Source organism: Lissotriton vulgaris, chromosome 7 (genome assembly GCF_964263255.1).
Source record: "Lissotriton vulgaris chromosome 7, aLisVul1.2, whole genome shotgun sequence".
NCBI lineage: Eukaryota > Metazoa > Chordata > Amphibia > Caudata > Salamandridae > Lissotriton > Lissotriton vulgaris.
The window spans coordinates 690,310,486-690,330,514 of NC_141695.1; the positions used below are offsets into that span (position 1 = coordinate 690,310,486).

A 20,029-nucleotide genomic window follows, 5' to 3' on the forward strand; every position below is an offset into this window, starting at 1 on the left:
ACACCTTCAGGTCCAAATACTCCGCTGCCACAGGAGAAATAGATCCCGAAAAATGTAGGTTGAGAGTATTGTTGTTGAGCAGTTTAATGTATTTGGTGGCTGTTGTAACACTGCCGTCCCAAACGATGAAAAGGTCATCGATGTATCGATGCCAACACACAATAGAGCCCACCTCCTGTACAACCTTGCAGCTCCTGGGTACTTGCTCCTCCCACCAGCCCACGAAAAGGTTCGCGTAGCTGGGAGCGAAGCAAGTACCCATCGCCGTACCTGACTTTTGTATATACAGTTGTTCTTCGAACAGGAATACATTATTGGTTAGGCTGAATTCAACAAATTCCAATATCATGAGATTGTGTCTTGCGAAGCGCATCTGGCGCTGTTCTAAGGCATGTCTTATTGCTTTCAAACATAAATATATAAAAACATGCAATAGCAGCCAAATAACATCAGAGCTGAAATATGCTGTGAAGAATTTCCACCATACATGAATAATATGCATTAGAAACATGAGAAACAACACCAAAGATTGTTTAGAAACTGTTTTAATGCTCAGATAGCAGTAGAAATTCTTATAACTCACTGAAAGCATAGAAAGCTCCCAGGCTGCATTGCAAACACACAGTCTAAAAAGACTGAAAAGCTAACCTGTAGCTGCATAGCAATAAACTGACACCGTGCCTTTAAGGCACTCATGACCCCCAGTATCCCATCATGCCTCAGGGGTGACAGTTAGGTCAGTTGTTCTTTCCGGCTCCTTCAGGAAGGATCCTGGTTACACAGCTCCACTAATTTCTGTTTTCTGACAGAAAATTACTTTACTTTTAGCAACTTTTTTACTTACTTTGACATTTAACATCTAGTCAAGTAAGAAACTGTCTTTTTTCAGTCAGTTTAGTGAACATTTTCAACTGAGAATGCCTTCACTTTTTGACAAATGTCCTTCTTGTGGGAACAAGAAGGCAAAATCAGACAACCACGACGTCTGTATCCTGTGTCTGCCTGAAGAACATGATCCAGGCACCTGTCCTCATTGTGAGCACCTGTCAGGAAGAACTCTCAAAGACAGGGAGAGGATTCGCATTTATGGCCTGGCTCACAGGTCATCCAGAGGAAGGTCTCCAGTGAAGAAGGGCTCCAAGAAGGCTAAAACATCTTCAAGAGAGAAGCCTTCACACCCTTCAGCTTCAGCGTCGGGCTCGGCGCAGAGGAAAGAACCACCGGTGGGTCATCTCTCTTCAAAACTGCCGTTGACGGCGGGCTCGCCGTGGAAGAGAAGACCAGGTACGTCGATGACGTCGAAGAATCCAGCTCCGTCGTCGAAATCCCCTCCCCCGTCATCAACCAGGCGGCGAACGGCGTAGAGGGAGGTCACTCCTCCGCCGCCGCCAACCGGGCGACGTTTGGCCTCGAGGAATGTGACTCCGCCAGGCGACGGTCGGTGTCGAGATCCAGGACCCCTCCGCCGTCGTCAACCCGGCGACGATCTGCGTCGAGGGAGGTTGTTCCTCCGCCGTCGTCATCCAGGTGACGACCGGCGTCGAGAAGTGTGACCTCTCCGCCGTCTAAGAAACGACGTTCGGCATCGAGGAACAAGACCCCTCCGCCGTCGACAAGGAAACATCGGTCGGCGTCGAGGAGGCATTCTCCGTCACCGTCTCGTCGACGCTCGTCGTCGAGGGTGACCAATACCCCTCCGCCGTCGTCGTACAGACATTCGACGTTGAGAGAGAGGACTCCGTCGACGGCTGGTCATCGCCGTTCGGCGTCGAGAGAGGCTCCGTCGACGGCTGGTCATCGCCGTTCGGCGTCGAGAGAGGCTCCACCGACGGCTGCTCATCGCCGTTCGGCGTAGAGAGAGCGTAGATCCTCGCATCGATCGCCGTCGACGCCGAGATTAATGGATCCGCCGACTCCCCAGAGGCATTCGGCGTCGAGAGAAAGACATCCGACGCCGGAACGCTCGACGTCGAGGCATTCAGAAAGAGCTCGATCGTCGTCGAGAAACTCTGTAATCATGGTGACGGAGTCACCTTCTCGCAACCACGTCACAGTCCTCTGGCTCTTCGACAACATCCTCAAGATCCAGAAGTCCTGTCCACAGATCGCCTGTATGGCAGCCAGATCCTTCGGCTGCAGAGGTCAGACTGTCACCTAGATGGTACAAGTCCTTGGATCATTGGCGAGAGTCAGGGGCTGCCAGACGTATGCAAGAGTATGTCAGTCCTCAGCACAGATCTCCTCTCCAGAGGCTGGTGGAGGAAGTGGACAGACGCAGTCCCCCCAGGCGCCAAGCAAGCAGATTGCCTGTGAGACGACCAACCAGATCCCGCTCTCCCAGAAGGGAAGATCCGGTTAGATCTCGTTCTCCCAGAAGAGAGGATCCTGTCAGATCTCGATCACCCAGAAGAGAAGATCCGGTCAGATCTCCCTCTCCTAGGAGGGAAGAACACCCAAGGAGATCACGGGAGAGAAGGCACGGTGCGCACCGTAGACGTCGAAGAACTCCGTCTACTTCATCTACCTCTTCTACCAGGTCGTCCAAGAGGGATTACTCTCCTACGATAACGGATAGTCCTGTTTCTAAATCCTCTCCAGTGGATGACATAGGCACTTACCTAGATGTCCTACAAAGGGGAGCTCAGAAACTAAACATTGAGATATCTGTCCCCCAGGTGGCTACGACAGTAATTTTTGAAACTTTGCACAAAAAAGCTGTCTCTCGTCCGCTGCTGCCTTTGGTCCCGGGGATAATGGATCCGGTCAAGGACGTTTTCCTTACTCCAGCAACCATCAGAGCGGTGCCGGCCCGCATACAGAAGAAGTACAAACCTGCTTCATCTGACCCAGTTTTTGTACAATGTGACCCTCCAGCGGACTCTGTGATAGTGGCAGCTGCAAGGAAGACGCATGCAGTTGCTGCTTCCTCTTCAGCACCACCAGATAAGGACAGTAAGTCACAAGACTCGTGGGGTCGCAAGGTGTGTAATTCAGCTGCCTCCACACTGAAAGTCTCGAGTGCGGCCGCACTGTTGGGCAGATACGACAGAGCCTTATGGGACTCAATGGAAAGGTTTAAGTCAAAGCTTCCAAAAGAAGACCAGAAGGACTTCGAAGAAACTATGACAGAAGGATGTCTGGTGGCGAACCAGTTGATAAGCACTGCGGCGGACGGTGCAGTTCTCACGGCACACTCCTACTCACATGGAGTTTGTGCCAGGAGGTCAGCTTGGTTGCGTCTCACAGGTTTGAAGCCGGATGCTCAACACCGCATCCTAAATCTCCCTTTTTCGGGGTCCTCTCTCTTCGGACAACATGCTGACGAAGAGATGACTTGTATGAAGACAGAGCTGGATACAGTAAAGGCAGTGGGTTTGGAAAAGAAAAAAGAGTTCAAACGCCGTTTCAAGACCAGCAAGTGAAGAGGGGCTCAACAGAGGGTTCAAACCCCTCAGTGGTCCCAAAATAAGAACCAGGGGAAATCCCAGTTTCGAGGAAAATCCAACAGAGGTAGAGGAGGTCACCAACAGTCCTCTACCACAACAAGAGGAGGAAAGGCCTGAGCAGTGGCTTCCTCTGGCGTTGTTGCCCACTCCAGTGGGAGGAAGTGCTTCACAACACCTGGCAGAGTGGGTCAGCATCACAAAAGATCGATGGGTGCTGAATATACTGCGCAATGGATACATGCTACGTTTCTGTGCGCTTCCAAGGAACATTCCTCCAAAGAGATCTTGCCCTCACCAGCTAAGCTTGCTCAGGAGAGAGGTGAAAATCCTGTTACAAAAAAGAGCTATAGAGGAAGTTCCCCTTTCTCAAAGGGGAAAGGGAGTTTACTCCAGATACTTTCTTGTCCCCAAAAGAGATCAGGAGGACAAATTCAGGCCAATACTCGATCTTCGTCTCCTAAACAAAGTCATCGTAAAAGAAAAGTTCCGCATGTTAGCTCTTCACCAAATATGCCCACATCTTCAAACCGGAGATTGGATGTGTTTAGTGGATCTGCAAGATGCGTACTTTCACATCCCAATTGCACTACGGCATCGCAAATACTTGAGGTTTGTCGTAGGAAACAAACGCTACCAGTACAAGGTGCTACCCTTCGGACTCAAGTCCGCACCACGAGTCTTCACCAAATGCATGACAGTGGTGGCGGCTTTTCTTCACAAGAAGGGACTCTTCATCTATCCGTTCCTGGACGACTGGCTCCTAAAGGGTCCATCTCCGGTACGGGTAGCACACGATCTGCAACTTTGCCTGCACCAGTTGCACAGGCTCGGTCTCAATGTAAACCTGGAGAAGTCAGTCCAGCGGCCGACACAGTCCATCCACTACCTAGGCTCCGTTCTGGACACAAAATTGGGAATAGCGTTTCCTTCGGAGGACAGACTTTTTTCCATGAGACAGAAATGTGGGATTCTGCTAGAGTCTCGGTGTCCAACAGCCCGACAAGTAGCATCCCTGCTGGGTTCCATGGCGTCCTGCATTTTTCTCATCCCAAACGCCAGGCTGAGAATGCGGCCTCTACAACAGGCTCTCGAAGTTCAGTGGGACCAAGCGACAGGGCGTTGGGAAGATCGTATCACTCTTTCTCAAGCAACGAAGGATGCCATCAAATGGTGGACTCGGACGAGGAATGTGCTGGTGGGAGTGCCTTTTCACCAACCTCTTCCTTCCCAGTCTATAGTGACGGATGCCTCTCTGCAAGGCTGGGGAGCGCACATGGGTCCGCTTCAGATTCAGGGTCAGTGATCTGCACAGGAGCAGACATACCACATCAACTTGCTGGAGCTCAGAGCGGTGTTTCTAGCTCTCAAAGCTTTCTTTCCAGCAATCGAGTCCAACTCAGTCCTAGTTCAGACGGACAATACGATCACCATGTTCTATCTGAACAAACAAGGAGGCACGCGATCTCGCCCACTCTCCCGAGAGGCTCAAACCATCTGGCACTGGCTTCTCTCTCGAGGCCTCACAGTAGAGGCGGTGCACCTTCCAGGCGAGTTGAACGTCAAAGCAGACGCACTCAGCAGGCACTTCGAAGATCAGCCAGACTGGGTGCTAAACGACGAAGTAGTAGAAGAGCTTTTTTGTTGCTGGGGTCATCCGGACATAGACTTGTTTGCTGACGACGAAAACGCCAAATGCCACGCCTTCGCGTCCAGGTTCCACCGGCCAGGGACGCAGGGGAATGCTCTCCTGATGGATTGGTCGGGAGCATTCACTTACGCGTTTCCTCCCCTAGCTCTGATTCCGAAGGTAGTGTTCAAGCTCCTCAGGTCGGACATGGAGATGATCTTGATAGCTCCGGATTGGCCACGGCAGTGGTGGTACCCAGACCTTCTACATCTGTCTGTGTGTCCACACAGACTTCCTTGCAGGCCATACCTGTTGAGCAAGATGAACGGGAGGATACTTCATCCCAACCTCCCATCACTGAACCTAACAGCATGGCACCGGAGGTCCTGCAATATGGACATCTGAACTTGCCTCCTGAATGCATGCACATTTTAAAGGAGGCTAAGAGGCCTTCCACGAGAGCGTCCTAGGCGTTCAAGTGGAAAAGGTTTTATATATGGTGTAGAGATCATCACCTGGATCCTACTAAAGGGCAGGAGGAGGTAATTCTGCCATACCTCCTGTCCTTGGCAACTTCTGGATTAAAATATGCTTCCATTAGAGTGCATCTGTCAGCTATAGTAGCGTACAGGAAATTGCCTAATCTGATTTCTTTCTTTCAGGTTCAGGTGGTTAAGGACTTCCTCCAGGGGTTGAAAAAAGTCTATCCCCCTGTGCGAAATCCATCTCCTCCTTGGGAATTGAACCTCGTTCTATCCAGGTTAATGTCACCCCCTTTCGAACCTATCCACAAGGCCTCTTTGCAACATCTATCTTGGAAAGCAGCCTTTTTAGTAGCAATCACATCAGCGCGCAGAGTAAGCGAGGTACAAGCGCTCTGTGCGAAGGAACTATATACTGTTTTCCAGCACAATAGGGTGGTCCTGAGGGCTCACCCATCCTTCTTGCCTAAAGTGGTTTCTGATTTTCAAATAAATCAGTCCATCTCCCTCCCTTCTTTTTTTCCAAATCCAGCGACCCCAGCAGAGTGGTCATTGCACTCCTTGGATTTAAAAAGAGTGCTCAAGTTCTATTTGGAAAAAACCAAGGGAATCAGGAAGTCGGATCAGCTGTTCTTGAACTATGGTTCAATGAGAACGGGCTTTCCAGCGGCCAAGAGGTCCATCTCTAGATGGATTGTCTGCTGCATTAAATTGCCCTACCAGCTTGAAGGCAAGACTTTATTGGTGTCACCCAAAGCGCATTCTACCAGAGGGAAAGCGGCCACAATGGCTTTCTTGCACGACATTCCAATGTCAGAAATATGCAAGGCTGCAACCTGGAAATCAGTTCATACCTTTATGAGGCATTACTGTCTAGAATCTGATTCCAGGGCCGATACTCAAGTAGGACAAGCCTCTTTGAGGAATCTATTTGGGTAGCCTGCGGCCTGTACGAGCTTAGTTGTTACTAGGCTTAGTATGATTATTACTGTATTGATACCCCTTTGCCCACAGGGAGATGAGGTGAGGCTCGCTATTCTATTCTAATGCTTATGACTATTGATGAGGATCACCTGGAAGAGAAGGATTAGTTACTTACCTGTAATCCTAGTTCTCTTCCAGGGGTATCCTCATCAAAGTCATAAGCAACCCTCCCGCCTCCCCGGGCAAAGGACATTCTTTAATAAGGAGATATTGTTAACCTATTTGTTATTGGGTTTTTTCAGTCTCCGAAAAGAACAACTGACCTAACTGTCACCCCTGAGGCATGATGGGATACTGGGGGTCATGAGTGCCTTAAAGGCACGGTGTCAGTTTATTGCTATGCAGCTACAGGTTAGCTTTTCAGTCTTTTTAGACTGTGTGTTTGCAATGCAGCCTGGGAACTTTCTATGCTTTCAGTGAGTTATAAGAAGTTCTACTGCTATCTGAGCATTAAAACAGTTTCTAAACAATCTTTGGTGTTGTTTCTCATGTTTCTAATGCATATTATTCATGTATGGTGGAAATTCTTCACAGCATATTTCAGCTCTGATGTTATTTGGCTGCTATTGCATGTTTTTATATATATGTTTATATATATACATATATATATGAGTATATATATGTGGGGCACATATAATATAGTGTTTCCGGGGTCCCGCGCATGGGCGGGAATATTCTAATGCTTATGACTTTGATGAGGATACCCCTGGAAGAGAACTAGGATTACAGGTAAGTAACCAATCCATCACCACTCTTCTCACCTTGGGAGGCCGGAAGGGGAGGAATATCTTGAGAGTCCAGAGCAACGCAAAACATTGATCCACCACAGCAGAGTTCTGTGGCCTCATGGAAAGAGTAGTGTTCAATTTCACCCCTAGGTTTTTTACCACCAGAGATGGAGGAGGTGGGGCTCGCACCACACAGGGCCATAGATATTCCCACCAGTTGGAATCATGAGAATATTTTCCACTTGTTCTGCGTTGCATTGAAGCTGGCTACTCTGCATCTTTGACTAAGAAGCTTGAATTACCCAAGTGCATGGTGGAGGTAGTGGTAGAGGTAGTGGTCCATTATGTAAAGTTGTGATACCAATGGTTTAGATCCATGCAGGTAGAGGAGCAGTAGAGTGGGATGGGGCTTGGTTTGCATGCTTTGCTTCTTTATCCACACAAGTATACCTGGATTTAACTTGCAGTGCTCCTGGATGTTGTGTAGCAGGTGCTGGGACTTTATGGTACATGAATTTCTTGTTTATGGTGTGTAGAGGACGAGCCCCGGCCAGTACCAGTGTCCATACTCATCTTGTCCGTTCCTAAGATGAGCCTCTGGTTGTGCCCTTTCCCAGATTTCCTCTTCTGTAGGGTTGAGCTCAGTCTTTCCCCTGGCTTGGTGTGCCCTTCCTGGGCTGAATCCCTCCATTTGTCCTCGATTTCAGTCCCAGTTTACGAGTATATGCTTGGGCTATTCCATATGGTGGCTCCGATGAATCTCAGTTCTTCTCTTCCTGAGGCTCTCATCCTAATTTCAGTCTTTTCCTGATGCGTCTGCCCAGCCAGGAAAGCAGATGCTCAGGCAGGTATATCATTCTTTCACGCAGCTTAACGCAGCAAGCCACTTTGTTGTGCTGCATTAAAGGGAAGCAGGAATGCACCGTATTTACCATTATATGGCGCATCACTGCCCTTTCCTAGTGCTAGAGCAGGAGCTTTACAGGAAGGGACACCTTCCTCTGAGCCTCCTGTTTTCTACATCCGCTTTTGAGATCCTTAGCTATACCGTGCCTGGTATGCCCCTGAAGCTTCTTTGTCTTAAAGAAATGGAAGGATATTCTGATCATTTATATACTCCTCGTCAATTACTTGTGTCTCCTGGAACCGCCCTCTGTGTCTGTTACTCTTCTGCCTTGTCTCTAAATCTTTCATATGCTGTATTTTCCATCAGCACATGTGAATCATATCTGCCTTGCTCAAATTCCTTGCTATAAAGCTCGCAAGTGTTTGATAAGCAAACAATAAGGAGAATGTAAAAAATGTTTTACCCTTTTTTCAAAACATTCAAGGTCAGGTGAGCGGAATTAACTGATCCGGGTCTCCTAAATTTTCTAGCTCCTGTGATGAAGGGGACTGACACAGTTTACAGCGAAATCCGGCAGGCTCAGCAAGGTGAGTAAAAGGTTACTAAATTAATTGAAGATGAAAGATGTACAAGACAAATATTTTGTAAGTTAAAAATACAAAAACACAAAATTGAGAAACTATTTAGAATATTTTTCAAAAATAGTTTGATAATTTCTAATTGCTATACTAGACATTTTAATGAATCAGTCACTGTGGGATTGTCAATGAGTTGATAAACTTGTTGAGTTATTATTTACACTGCACTTTCAGGTAGAGATAGTTTCCTTATTTTGTAATGTGACAAAATGCCCATTGATCAAGTATCTATATTTTTTTCAATCAAATGGATGTTTTATGTCTTGGTGTCGTTCTCCTCCACCACACTTCAGCAGGGTGCGCCTCAGGGGGTGATTCTTGGTACCCTTCTTTTTATACACAATGCCCCTCTAATATTTATCACCTCCTCTTCTTTGTTTCACACACATTGTTACATAGATGACACTCACATATATTTTTTATTTTTCAGCAATTACAGACTTTCTGCTGATATCTTCTTACTTATACCAAACTTCCTACAAACATTCGTTTCCAACTGCATCTATATTTTTCTGTTCCTCCTTTTATATCTAGTCTTTCTACTTTCCTTGTACTCCCTACATCATTGTCCATAACTTAGAAATCACTTTTCACTTATCCCTAACTTTTGAAAATCACATTCCCTAGGCTGTCCATGTAGACCGTTTTCATTAGTACAGCATCAAGAAGATCTGAACTTCTCTTACCTTCTTGGCTACTAATTATCTTACTCAATCTCTGGTACTATCTCATCTGGATTATTGTTTTCTTTATATGTTGGTTTTGCTTAATATGCTTTAGTTCGAATCCTTTCTCAATCCATTATTCTTCTGTTTGCATTTTTTGCAACTAGCAATTCTGCTTATATAACTCCTTATTGTGTACCTCTTCCAGATTCGTTATCGATGGATGATTGTCAAATCTATTCATAGTTTTGCCAATTTATATCTTTCTAATGTGTTCTATATTCTGTAAATCAAGGTCTCCCATTTTATGTTCCTATCATAGACCAAACTATGGAATCAGCTACTGCCACCTATGCGAATGTCACTTTTTATTCTCAAAACATTGAGAAAAAGAATTATCCACTGCGTTTAGCTTTTCTCCAACACCTGTGAGCATTGTACATGTTGGTTTGTGTGTTTCTTGTCTGTTAGATAATTGCGACCACATCTAATGCATTTTTCTTTGCCCCAATTAGTAGCTTTATATCAAAGTACAAATTAGAGTGAGGAAAACAGACAGGTGGTGTCATGAATCTCTCCCAAACTTACCATGAAAGAATCCAGTTTAGGGATGCACACTACCCACCAAAGACACGATATTTTGTGGCTTTTCCTCACCCTGTCTCCGACGAGAACACAGGCGATAAATATGGACGAGCATTTTAAAGGCTTTAATTTAAAGCCAGATTAGCACAGAATATATGCAAACTGATAAGATAGTAGTGGCGAGTAAAAATGAACTGAAAGTGAACAGTATAAAAAAGGAAGATGTTATTCTGTGTTATTATCAATTCTACAAGCCTTTGATAAGCAAAGCTAGCACTTAGAAGTCTGCCATCGAGAGGCATGCAGAACACTGTATACCTGTTCAGTGAGGACAGGCAGCCTGAAGCCGTCAAGGCAAGGCTCTGTCTGTGAGAGCGCTGCATATTATTAGCCAGTGTCCTCTGGACAATGCAGAAGTCTCTCTGACAGAGTCAGAGATGCTGTACTTTCACTTTTTCACATGCTTTCCTGAGGAGGTGAACTTGTGATTTACGACGTAGTGTGAGAAGAATCTCTTGGGAATTCGTACCTGTAATCAGTCATATGGGAAACTAGAAGGCTGTTCATAAAACACTACGGGCCGATTGCGATGGCGGGCGGAATTGCTTCAACCTGACCCTATCTTGTACACGGGACCGACTGCCTGAATTGGATGCTACCGAACACTGTTCAGTCGCATTCTAACATTTCCCTATGGGCGCATATGTTGGCCGACGTGAGCACTCCCTCCCTAGTGCTGCGCACAACTGTTGGCCGACGCAGTCCCGCCCACCCTTTAGAACGCCCGCTGCGTGGCGCAATGTTCGCCGCGGTAAACGGGTTAAATCGGCCATAGTGCATGCTCCCATAGCGAATGGGAGGTTTTCAATGCCTTTCTAAAGGAACAAAGTGATAGGCTGTTCTTTAAGGAAATGGGGAGCTGGTTCCAGATTTTAACTGTCCCTAGCAGAAAGCTTCTGCCACCCCATTGGGCCTTCTTGCATTTAGGTATCTGCAGAAGTTTTGTATGGGCTGATCTTCGGCTTTTGGCCGGAGCATACAATTTCAGGTGCATCCTCAGAAAGTGCGGCCCTATACCCTGTAAAGCTTTGAATGCCAGACATTGAGATTTAAACTCAATCCTTTTTTACATTGGGAGCCAATGGAGGGCTCTTAAACCCTAAAAATCTAGGGATGTCTAATTCCAATCTGGCAGCAGCGTTCTGCAGACGCTGCAAATTTAGTAGATGCTGGGATTGAATTTCCAGGTATAGTGCATTCCCATAGTCCAATCTTAAAAGGGCCAATGCTGTGACCAGAGTTTTACTTGCATCGGGAAGGATGAATGGGCGTATTTTTCTAATCATTTTTAGAATAGCCCAGATAATGGAGGAGGGTTTATTAATCGGATTACTAAACGTTAATTTGTCATCGAAGATGACTCCAAGGTTTTTAACGTTGAACACTGGGGTAGGACGATCTCCCAGGTTGGCAGGCCACCACCTCAGCGATCAAAAGGTTGTGTTGGCACCCAGCAGCAAGACCTCGGTCTTTCCACTGTTCAATTTCAAACAGTCAAACTGTATTCATTGGTTGACTTGTGACATACAGCTCTTAAATCGGTCGCCATTAATCCCTGCACCCTATGGCAGGCATCCCCATCCGGAGGCAGTGCACACAAGGGTGCCCTGCTAGGGGCCCCCAAACACGCTCTGTCAGAAAGGCCGGTGTGGCAACCCTGCTGGAAACCGTGCATCGTAATCTCAAGAACAGAAAGATCGGTCTTTGGGATTACAGGCCGGCCACTAAATGGCTGACGGGCTCCTTGAGCCCGTTGGAAGGCAGCCGGAATGACCGGCCGGTTTAAATTCCGACGGGCTGATTTATAATCAGCCGGTCAGAATTGAAATCGACGATGTTGATTTGAACAGGCTTTCCGGCCGTCATCGTAATGAGCCTCTACATATTATATGGATGTAAGAGCTAAAAATATGCTATCAAAGCACACAAAACGTACAGAGCACATTTATATAAATGAAAGCACTGCAGCAAAACATGGGGTTTTTCTTTTGTCTTGACGTGCTTCTGTTGATTGTTTGTGAAAGAGCACAGTTGTACATTTTTCTCTGTCCTGATTTTTTTTAGATGTGGTTCCGTTAAATTGAGAGTGCCATTTGATCTCTTTGTAACACAAATCCAAATTCGCTGCCACCTGCTGCATAAAGGAGTGTGGTAACCATAGACAGTTTTTTCATGAGGCAGGAGGACTGCAGGCTCCATACCGACGGTTGGTTCTGATTATTCCCTACTGCTGTCTAATATGCTGGGGAACCAGCTATTTTCATTAGATTTCCAGGGTCATAAGCTGCAACACATCAGTTTATGTGATCATTTTCCATCTTTTCTATTACCTCAGTAGCTGGTGTTTTGTCTCTTGGCCGTTTGACATCACTGCACTGTTGATGCCTTTCCCAAACACATGGGAGCCCAATATGATAACGGGCGGATCGCCACCGTCCGTATGGCGGTGGCGATCCGCCCGCCAAAAACCTCCGCCTGCCTCTAAATTTCCCCCCGCCACATTACCATGGTGGTGGGGACCCCGGCGGACGGGAAGACTGCCCGCCGGTTTTCCGCCGGTAGGCAATCCGCCCGATTGCCTACCGGGCGGAAAAGCAGTTAATATGGTGGCGGTGTCTGGTAGACATCTCCATCCATATTTGTATGCAGGCGGGGACATGCTGCCACGAAAAGTCAGGCAGTTTTAGACATAGGAGGCCCGTAGCAGACCCCCTGGGATTCTGGGGGGTGGGGGGTGCACATGGGAGTACCTATGGTACCCCCTTCAGTTCCATGTACAACATGGCAGGCACCACACGGTGTCTGCCATGTTGTGCATGGAAGTGCACTACATACCTTCCTGGCATTGTGGCGGGCAGTGTTGAGTGCACCGCCCACCACAATGTCAGGAATGCAGAATGCGCCCGCCACTTTGGCGGGTGCATCCTAATGGCCCCCACGGGACCCCCACCCTTATGGCGGGCGGTCTCATTTCGCGATGTGCTCCATGGTATCTGTTTTGGTTATTTATTTATTTATTTATTTGTTTGTCATGTTTGAAATTACTGAAAGTGATTTGAAAAGTACACAAATAGCACAAGCTGCGTTAATATCAAATACCTCATACAAGCCTTCACTGTAGCCTTCAGTGCTCACGCCTGGAAGAACAGCTATGAAATGAGCAGAGGCAGCCATGTAACACTGCTAGCCAGGCACAGTGATGTAAAAGGAAACGGGAACCCCTTTTTTTCAATTGGAATGCTAAATTATTTTTTTATAAAACCTTTATTTTGCATTTATTATGTCACAGATACATAACATTCAGTGCATATCATCAAGTACAGTTACCATTCTACGCATCTAATATTCCAGAAAATAAAAGTCAATACAGAGTAAGCAGCAGTGCATGTGCCAAGACTGTGAGCTAACATGACTGTGCATTTATCAGGTCCTTACTTGGTAACCACAACTCCTGTATTCAGTCAACACTTTGTATACATTCTTGTTTCCTGGTTTGAATCAGACAGTGCCCGAGACGCCATGTTCATTAAAATTGTTCAATATCAGCCTCCATGCTACCATAATCTCGGCAGCTTCTTCATCGGGACGGGAGAAGTGTGTATGTTGCTCTCCTGTGACCCCCCTTTGTAGTACATCCCTGATTCACATTTCCGTGCTCGCCTTCTGGGATCCCATCCAACCTATGGCCACCCTGCGCTTCGCCAAGACCAGCACCAACCTTAGGAATTTGTATGATATCTTGCATCCCTTGGGCCTCTTTACCATTCCCAGCAGGCACGCCCCAGGTGTACAGGGAATATCAATGCCTGTGGCCCCCTCTATTCTAGGCACTACCTCATTCCAAAAGCATGTACCTCTGCATGCTGCCAAGTCAAATGTAAAAAAGTGGCATTCTCTTCACAGCAACTCTGACATTTCGCTGCCCTATTGGGGTCTATTTTATTTAACCAGAAGGGAGTCATATAAGTGCTGTGTAAATAATTAAAGTGCAGCAACTTAAACCCATTGTTATAGAAAACTGGCCTTACCAGGTCACATGCATGATCCCAGTCCAAATCCTTGAGCGGTGACCCTAAGTCCATAACCCACGCCGCTCTCACCCGTTATGAACTCTTTGTCATATCTACCTTAAGGGCTTTGTAGAAGTGTGTAATGAGGTGTCTACCTCCTCCCCATTTATTCAATCCACCCAATATCTGAGTGGACGATGGAACCTCTGAGTGGGTATGCCATATCTCCTTTGCCATGTTGTCTAGCTTTGCATAGTGGAGGAAGTGTCCCCACCCCACATTAAATGTGTCCTGCGCATCCTGGAAAGTGAGAAAAATTTCCCCTGGGTATAAGTCACTGACTAAAACACATCCACCCTCCTTCCATCTGTTCCCAGACATACCCTGCTCCATGGATCAAAAGGGCTCAAGGTCCACAAACCGTAATTCTCTGTGGAAGGGGCCTTATGCTGTACCTTATTTACCTGTGTCTCCCATATCTGTGCCATGTGCTGTACCAAATAGGGAACTGGCCCTTCAGAGCAGCTCTCTCTGATCAGCAGGCATGGCAGTGAGTCCTCCCTAAGCATACCCTGCAGCAGCCTTTTTTTCATTTTTGGTACAGCCAGACCCCTCTCCTCTATGTCTTTTTTCAGGACCGGCAGGGCTATCCAGCTTCGGTCTCCCGCACCTACTAGAGAAGTCGGCAAACTGTTGAGGTTTTGAAACAAATTGGTCCAAGGGCGAACAGCGAGTTCTGGAATAGGTATAAACATCTTGGGAGGAAAACCATCCTAGCGATAGCCACTTGTCCAATAGCCAATAGGGGTAACAGCAGCCAGAACTTAAACGACCTGGTCAGGCCCCTCAAAACTCTATCCACATTTAGGTGCTGATGCACAGCTATCATGTACGTGACTATCAGACCTAAATATCGAAAGCTCTCCCCCTCCGATTGGAGCCCAAGATCGGGGAACCGTTCAGATGGCACTGACGATAGTCTCCCCAGTGGGAACAAAAAGGTCTTCTTAACATTGTCTTTCAGGCCAGAATTCTGACCAAAGTCCATCATATGTTGCATCAATATTGGCACACCTCTGTAGGTGACTGGACATAATTCAAAGCATAATCAGCATATAATGAGTTAAATGTGGTCTCATTCTCCTACCCGTATTCCCCAGGGTTCCAGCTCCCTGTGCAGAAGAATCGCCATAGGCTCTACCGCCAGACAAACAAGAGTGGTGAAAGGGGACAGCCCTGTCAGGAGCCTCCTTCCACAGACCAGGAATCCGAGACCATCCCCCACCCTGGCACAGGCCGTGGTGCTAGTATAAAGCAGTCGCACCCAGTCCCGAAAGATGGGTAGATGCCCATCCCATGAGATGACGCCACTTGACTGTCTCAAAGGCCTTCTCCAGGTCAATTGATAAAAGTGCCATGTCCTGATCTATTCCTGTGGTCTCATGCAGCACATGAGTCAACCGTCTAAGTTTGCAAGCTGTGCTGTGTGCTAGCATGAATCCACATTGATCCTTGTGGACCAGGTGACGCTCCACTCCCTGCAAACGCTTCACCAGCAGTTTACAGAGGGAGTTGATCATGGTGAGTGGTTGGTATGAGGATGCGTCCTTTGGTTCACCCCCGGTTTTAACATTAGGCATATGATGCCCTTGTACATGGGTGGGGTCAAGGTCCTAGCCTTCTGTGCCTCCAACAAAACCTTCAGGAGTTTCTCCCTGGCCGTAGCAGAGTAGGCCAGAAAATATTCAACAATTAAACCATCCCCCCAAGGGTGTTTACCTTATTCAGCTCTCGCAGAGCCGATCTTAGCTCCTCCATTGTAATGGCCTCTTCAAAATCATTCACCCTGTCAGACAGGAGATGTGGCAGGTCCTTCTTCTTAAGTAACATCTCCGCCATATCTTGTCAGTCATCGTCTTCCCTGCTATACATGCCTTGAAAGTATATTAAAAGCACCTTCAGGATGTCCTGCCGGTTCGTCACCCATTGTCCATCTGGTGCCGTAAGAGCAGTATGGGTGGGACCTTCCATTCGCGTTTCAGTATCCAGACCTGGCGGCCTGATTTATAGCTTTCTCTATGCACGCAAGACTTTCCTTGTCTCGAGATTCCCGCAAATCTAACTGGGAGTGCTGAACACATAGAATCTCCCCGCACATAGCTGCAGAGCTTGCCTCTTCCTTCTGAAGAGCTGCCCATTGACGTTCCCGGACCTCAATGTTTGCTATTAGCTGTCTCCGGACTCCGCAGAAGGTCCCCACTCAGACCTCCCGTATTGCTGCCTTGAGGGCATCCCATTTGGTAGCTCTGAAGGCAGTAGTGGCAGTTGTGGCCCGGCTGTGCTCCAAGTATCCCTGGAGCATGGTGGTTAGTGTCTCCCTGCTAGCTGGATCTGTCAGTAGCTCGGGAGGCATACGCCAATGCCTGACAGCACGCATATCCCCTCCTCACTTTAACCAGGACAGCACCGGCGTATGATCAAAAAGGAATCTGCCTAGATGGTCAACTGTTCGTAGTGCCCCAGGATCTACCCCTGCTACCTGTAGTCGGTCCAAGCGACTATATGTATTGTGTGTCAGGGAGTGACAGGTATACTCCCTCGACTGCAGGTAAAGAGAGCGCCAGCTACATAGAAATCTCAAATTGCTCATGACCTGGATAAGTGGCTCTGTCATCTGAGGTTTTGTACCCAGTTGAGGTGAGTGGTGGTTCTTATTCCTTTTCAGAACACAATTAAAGTCAACTGCCTATACTATTGGTGCCCTATACTACCCTCAAGCAGTTCCTGTATTGTCCCATAGAACACATGGTGGAATGGAACACCTGGAGTAACCCAGATCATCACCCCTCTAGCATATGATAAGTAGGCCGCTGTGAAAAATTGTCCCCTCCATTTTGTTCACTAACCTCCGGACGTCATTAACCATTAGATGTGCCTCCTGCAAACAGGCTATCTGCACCCGGTTGTGCTGGAGTTATGAATGGACCCTGTGTCGTTTTGTGTAACCCTTCAGCCCGCTGAAGGGTTACACCCTTCAGAGGGTGTAACCCTCTGAAGGGTGATATTGGTACCGTCAGCCAGAAGAGGGTTTTGACCCCCACCCAGATCCAGACCGCCCCTGGAGGGGGAGACCAACATGTGTCCCACACGGGAGACCTTTCCTCCTGCAAGCGGAAACTGAATCCCCATAGTAACTAGGGACTAACAGGGACTAATGGAGGTATTATCCAGTTGTTTCTAGTTCAGCCCCCTAGGAACTAGGGGGCTGAATTAGAAACAACTGACTAACACCCCTGTTAGAAATTGGGGTCTCTCGTTGGAAGATTGTTACCCTGTCCAAATAGGGACCCTTCTTCCTAGTCAGGATAAGGGGGATACACTACTGAAATAATCCCTGCTCACCCCGTTAGTAGCTTGGCATGAGCAGTCAGGCTTATCTCAGAGGCAGTGGGGGAAATATTTGCACATAACCAACCGTAATACAGTGAAAAGACTGCAAAAAAACACCACACCAATTTAAGAAAAATATCCAATATTTTATCTGTGCAAAATAAGACCAAAAACGATAACAAAAATCCACCATACAGTTCTTTGAAATATCAATAAGCAAAAATAGACTTAAAATACAGTTCCGTAAAGTCGATAGCTCCGTCTGGGGCTATCATCGCATCGTGAACAACAACTCCAAACATTTTTGGCTGACTGAGGCGTTGCAGGGCAGCTACGGTGTTGGGAAGACTCTCAAAGCTGTACCTTTAGAAATGCAGGGCGTCGGCAACCTCTCGTTGAGCTCCAAAGGGCCAGCGCTGGCAGGCGTTGGTTTCGGAGGTCGGGGCAGGAGTCGGCAGGCCCTTGAAGTCACATACGTTGCAGATCGACCTCCTTGCAGTTTAAGTCGGGAGTGCCGGTGTCGGCAGGCATTGGGACTGCGTGCATAGAGCAGTATGGTGCCCTCAGGTCGCGGTGCAGGCAGCCGCCATGTGACAGTCGTCCAGCGGCATCAGTGAGAACAGGGCTGCGGTGCGAAATTATGCAGTGCTTGTCACATACAGGACAGGAGTGTCTATTATCTACATATGTGTTACTATTGATAATATCATTAATCTTTTTTACAAACTACACATTTCCATCATTGATGATGACCAGACATCTTAAATACTATAGACCAAATATATATTAATTGTCCAATCCGTAATTACGGGAGTGTACATTAGTAATACGCAGGAGTCACGGAATCTTGATGAAAAAAATCTTGATTTATTTCTGTTCTTTTTGTAGATGTAAACATGAATTCAACCTAGCCAGTGCATTTCGTCTTAAATGGACGTCATCAGGGTTGTAAGTAAATGCTCAAAACCAGGTGTATCATCTCTAGTTAGGCTTTGCGTTGTAATTGAGTGGATCCCTGACGATAGTATCAAGATGAGTCATCAGATATTCTATGTTCTATTCCAATTTATTTATTCCAACCCTCCATCTTCCTCATCAGAAGTGAATTCATTATGATCAATTATATAGCTCTTCCATGGATCCAAAGCAACAGCTACCATCGGTGCAGAGAAAGAATATCGAGGAAAAAATATCGAATTGCACAAATATTGTGATAAAAATATCGTGGGCCAAGAATATCAACAAAAAAAATCCTTGTGGTCAAGAATATTGATTTTAGGTAAGTAATATCAATTAAAAAAAATATCAAAGTGTTTAATATTGTTTGTAAAAATATAGTTGGTAAAAATAGTTTTTTTGTATAACAATTGTTTGTATTTTTATTATATGTGTTAAAATTTTAGTAGTTATAAAATACTTGTTTTATTAATTTTGCGTTTTTAGGGCCAGATGTAGGTAAATAATATTTACCGATTCTTAAATACCGAATTTTACCGATTCGGTATTTAAGAATAGGTAAATAGTATGTAGGTAATTTTTCGGTGAATTTTACCGAATCGGTAAAATTCTGTATTTACCGAATCGGTAATTCACATTCATTCCTATGGGCCTGGAGGCCTGGATTCAGTAAAATGGGGAACACATTCAAGTGTGGCAGGGTGTCACATTGACACCCTGTTGCACGCCTGAATAGTGCATGGGTGCACATGTGGCACACATACATGCCCTAAGGTCATGTATGTCTGCCACATCGAAGTGTTGGAAAAGCAAAAAATTGCTTTTTTGCAGGTTTTAGTTATTTACCACCAACTTGTAGTTGGTGGTAAATAACAAATCCTTAACTGAGGAATGCACTCACTTGAGTGCCCTCTACACTACGGATTCAGTAATTAACCGAATCGGTATGTTAAGAATTCGGTAATTTACCGATTCCTTAAGTTACTGATTCGGTAAAATACCGAATCCTACAAAACTTGCACCTACATTCCAAATGCCAAATACCGGTAACGGCCGAAATTCGGTAATTTCGGCCGTTACCGACCGGTATTGGGCGACTTACATCTGGCCCTTAGTTCTGTAGCGTGTTGTGGGCTTATAGGGGAATAGGGTGGGAAGAAATGTAATTATATAACATTTATTGATTATTTATAGTAGTGATTCATTTTTTTTAATTGAATTTAGCATTTTTTAGCTCCGTAGCGGGTTGTAGGTTTATAGGGGAATTGGGTGGGAAGTTATTTAAATATATACAATGTATTGAAATGTTTTTATTTATTAATATTTTTTAGTTTTGATGTTATATTGTTAAACGTGTAAATTAATTTATTAATACTTGTTTAATAATTAGTTACTAATTAATTTAAATTAATAAATTCGAAATTAATAATGGTAATTGTGTAATAAATTTTAGGAGTGTGTTGTGGTGTTTATAGGTGTAAATGGTGTGAAGGGTGGGAAGTAATTTATTTTTTATTGATGTATTAATTATTTGTTAATTAATTTAAATTAATTAGTTAGTAATTAATTATGGTAATTGTGTAATTAATTGTAGGTGTGTGTTGTGGATG

General features: G+C 46.0%; 1 protein-coding gene across 1 annotated transcript in view; it reads left to right on the forward strand.

Annotated features, from left to right (window-relative positions):
* PECAM1 (platelet and endothelial cell adhesion molecule 1) overlaps positions 1–20,029 on the forward strand; it is a 519,858-nt gene that overhangs the window by 304,212 nt on the left and 195,617 nt on the right. Inside the window, exon 14 of the mRNA XM_086930914.1 lies at positions 8,645–8,701. Within this exon, the coding sequence (XP_086787040.1) occupies positions 8,645–8,701 (57 nt within the window). The remainder of the gene's footprint in view (positions 1–8,644; positions 8,702–20,029) is intronic.